General features: G+C 44.9%; 1 protein-coding gene across 1 annotated transcript in view; it reads left to right on the top strand.

The window, feature by feature from the left end:
* Positions 1-2,615: 2,615 nt before the first annotated feature.
* The window catches only part of MCF2 (MCF.2 cell line derived transforming sequence), a 35,053-nt gene continuing 33,667 nt past the window's right edge, over positions 2,616-4,001 (top strand). Inside the window, exon 1 of the mRNA XM_009702012.1 lies at positions 2,616-2,723. Within this exon, the coding sequence (XP_009700314.1) occupies positions 2,616-2,723 (108 nt within the window). The remainder of the gene's footprint in view (positions 2,724-4,001) is intronic.

The following is a 4,001-nucleotide window of genomic DNA, read 5'->3' as shown; positions in this document are numbered from 1 at the left end:
GATGGAGGGAGCGGGAATATTGACCGGAGCGATTTTAATTGAGTAGCGCGGGGTGTATTTTTAGTAACATCTTCCGTGCGGGAGTAGCCAGGTGGTTCATGCGGGGTGTTGAGCATCGCCGTCCTGCGGTGCTGCTTCTTCCAGCGCATCTCCGAAACGTCGTGGGAAAGGCTGTATGATCGCTCTTGCAGGAAGAGAAAGGCTCTGGCAGAGAAGGGGCCCTAGGCAGATTTCGTGCCGCGGGGATGCTAACGGCATCTTTGGGGGTTAATTATGCAGCCGGCTAAAATAAAGGTAGCGGAGCGTTTTGGAGTTTCGTTCTGGCTCTGGGGGAAGTTAAAGCTCAAATTAGCAGTACCTGGCAGTTTGTGCTATGACTTCTCCTTTAAGGGACAGCAGAGAGTCCTTAACTTCAGCACCTGGGTAAGGACCACTAGCCTCGGTCTCCATTGCTCAGGAATAAACTTACTGGCAGATACTACTTTTTCTTTATGTTTATTGATTTCCAACCTCGTGAATGTCCCAGGGAACTGCAGGGGAGAATATTCTCTGAAAACTGAATTCCTAAAATTAGGAAAAAAAAAAAATCCCGTTAAATGCGTCAGGATGAGGTATTCACTAAGGAGGTAATAACTGTGATGCTTTCAATGCATGCCCTTTCTTGTGCTTGATTAGCCCAGTTTGTCTATGTAAATTATACCAGGGCTCTCTACGTGGTTATAGTTGAGCATGCATTTAAACAAGTTGCTGAACTGAGGCCTTGAGGTATACACGTTTGTGTCCTCTGAAGGGGAAGAATGTTCTGAGCATGGTCTTTGGTCAGTGAGATAGTTAATAGTAGTGAAATGTTGCCAAGTGCCTGCTTTAGTGGAATTGCGCCTGTAGTTTTCTGCCTTTCCTGGTATGCTGCAGAGGGATAGCAGAGGGCAAAGGCTTTAGAGGGTTCTTTTAGGCGTTTTGTTACGTAAACCCAAGTTTATCAAAACCACAAGATTCTCTGTAGTGTAATAAATAATAAGATAAAACATAAGGCAAGATTAAGGACCCTTTTGTCTTTGCTTTCTTTATTATAGGCAAGGGTTTTTTTCCAGCAGTAGCTTCAGTATCATTTGAGTTCAGTTTGCAGCTGACTTATCTACACTTCAGCCCTTAGAAGAACTAGAATTGTAGCAGTTGTTGAAAAAGATACAGTCCCTTCAGGAATGTTATCTCTGAGGAATTATTGGTCTATCTTTATATAGATATATAAGTATATATACTTTTAAAATGTTTCATCCTTTCTCCTAAGTCTGTAAGAGGTCACAGGACATGCTTTGATTGGTGGCTGTCTTTCTGCAAGCTTATTTTTTTGGCTTGCTTGCTTTTTCCATGCTTGAAATACATTAGGTATCATTTGCAAAGCTGTATTTCTTGTTTTGTAGCTACTCCTTAGAGCTGACCTTCATCCTATATGTGTAAGATCAACTGAAAAATCCCCAAACACTTTCTAAACTGAATGGAGATCAAATCTCCTGTCCTGGAAATCCAGCTACCTCTCAGGTGAAACATATCAAGGAGCAAAAGGGATACAGTTGTGTGTGTATGGGGCATGAAGTTGTATCGAAGAAGAGTTTGCCCCTGTGGTGGATGTGGCAGAAGGCTGTGAGTGCCAGGTTATGGTCTCTTCTTGTATGTTGTGTGGAACATGTTGGGGTCCTACATTCATGAAACCAAAGGTGTCCAAAGGCACCTTTGCTCTCAGAGAAGCTTTTCACACCTTATTCCTCTTGCAGTGTAGTTTTGGCTCAGCTTGCCTCCTAATCGCTGGTCCATCTTCCTGGAGCTGTGGGTTTCTGGCCCAAGGGCTCATAGGAGAAGACATTCAAAGTCTGCAGTTCCCATAGGTCAATATGGTTTGGAGACCCAGGTCTTTCCTCCAGGGAGTCTGCTCTGCGCACGTCAAAAAGGATTGATGGAGTAGGAGAGGGCACAGCACTCATCTCTGCTTGAAGTGCTGAACAGGGTTAATTGCCAGACAGAGGATGGAGGAGGATAATGAGATAAGACCAAGGGAGGATGCATCTCTGTCTGGTTGTTCTTCTCAGAGATATTCCTGATGCAATTTTCAGGAGCGGGTCAAGGTCGGAGCCTAAAGTTCAGAAACCTGAACATACTGTTGTGTTTCTGAGCTGGAAACAGTGACTTTCCCCAGACTCTGTGGGACTTCACCATTGGATTCAGCTACAGTGGACTCATAACCATGCAGAAGGACCTGAAATTGCATCCTCTGAGCTCCTTTAAAGCATTGTAAGACCATTGGCCTCACAAGGCTTTGGTTCAAGTCAGTTTGAGTCATTAACGCCAGGGGTGCAGGGTCAGTTTTGGAGCAAAATCATGCTATCTTTTGAGGTTTGCAGCTCGTGGTGGCTCCTTGGTGATATCTTTGAAACCTTGTTGGGGGATGCTACTGTTGTTCTGTCTGCAGAGAAATGCCCACTGGGAAATGACCAGGATGTAAAATGATGCAAACACGGACATAAGGGTGGGTGTGAGGGAATGACACATGATGGACTGACAGCTCTGCAGGGACGGGCACGACATTACCATGAATGCAGACTGACAGATCTCTTCCTGGGATGTCCAAGTGCCATGGGACATGCCGGAGCATCAAGAGTGTCAAGGACCAGCCAGGTCAGCCAACAGGCCTGGAAAAAGCAATAGTAGTGTTTACTGGGTCCAGCGCGGTGAGATGGGACGCGCTGGAGGATGAGTGTTGAGCTTGCCAGAGACTTTCCAGTGAAATATTAATGCTGTAAATTTTCAGTTCATTCAAAATGTCTACAAGCCTGTGCCAGTTCTGATAGTGCTTTCCTCAGTGAAGCTTTTCTGCATCCCAGCAGAGATTCTTCTCAAAGTGAGGAACCACTCCAACTCCTTGGAGATATCCAGTAGCCTGTGGATGATTTCCTTTCTAGTAATATGGGTAGCTCAAGTTATCCTGAGCTGAGCAGGGTCTCCGAGATGGGTTTCTCTTCAGAGCTGCATCAAGTAGCTGGGCTGTTGGAGGCCTGCCTGTGGTTGTCTTACAGGAGTTCCGATGTTCCTTAGAGCTAATTAAACATTAGGCATTGAAGCAGGGAGCTGAACCTGTATCTCCTGCAGCCTCCCACCTACACTTTCTTGGGCAAGACCTGTCTCAGAGCTGCGAAGGTCTGGTGACTCCATGGTCATTTAGTCCTCTGCAGGTTTGTTGGGGTTGGAAGTTGGTTCCTGGGGTCTCCCGCGGCTGTGGCCATAGCTGTGCGCCTGGGGCTGGCAGCTGTTTGCGAGACGTTGTGTGCTGACCAGGTGCTGTGTAACAGAGGGAGAGCACTTGGGCCTGGAGCCAGCACAAACGTCTCCGTTATTTAATGGTTTGCTCTGGTTTCTAATGCCAAATCTTTGTCCCTGGCACCGTTCTTGTTGACTTCCAAAGGGTATGAATTTGGCACTTCATTCACATTAATTTCTCTTTTTTTTTCTTTTTTCCCCCTGCTCCTACTTAAAATAACAGCAGATCAATATATTGAATTTATGTGGCTGATTTGATCCTAAAAGTCACTGTCCATTTCCAAGTGGAGAAGTGGGCAACCGAAGCCACAACCTGACCTTTCCTACGCAAGAAAACATAGCAAACAAGTTACAACGCAGTTCGTGGACATCAGATCTCAACTGTAAATCATGGCTTTTTTGAACAACACTAATGCATGTTTATGGGAGCGATCTTTGTTTTGAAGGCATAGATTAAGTGCCCTGCAGTGCAAAATACCTAAACATGTTTATTACTCTCACCTTTGGAATAGAGACTACAATCATGTTTCATGGAGGAGGATAATATAAGGAGGAATACATGGCGAAATGTAACCTGGCCTGGCAGGATCTCAGAATAAATCATACGTCTTAATTAACTCAATTCTTTGCATCATGCACTTATGCATAATTTAATGATATGACTCCTCCTTTCTTAAAAATTCTTTTTCATT

This window comes from Cariama cristata, unplaced genomic scaffold (genome assembly GCF_000690535.1).
Source record: "Cariama cristata isolate BGI_N322 unplaced genomic scaffold, ASM69053v1 scaffold10526, whole genome shotgun sequence".
Taxonomy (NCBI): Eukaryota; Metazoa; Chordata; class Aves; order Cariamiformes; family Cariamidae; genus Cariama; species Cariama cristata.
Note: the sequence above shows the minus strand (reverse complement) of the source record. Positions and strands in the feature narration are given on the sequence as shown.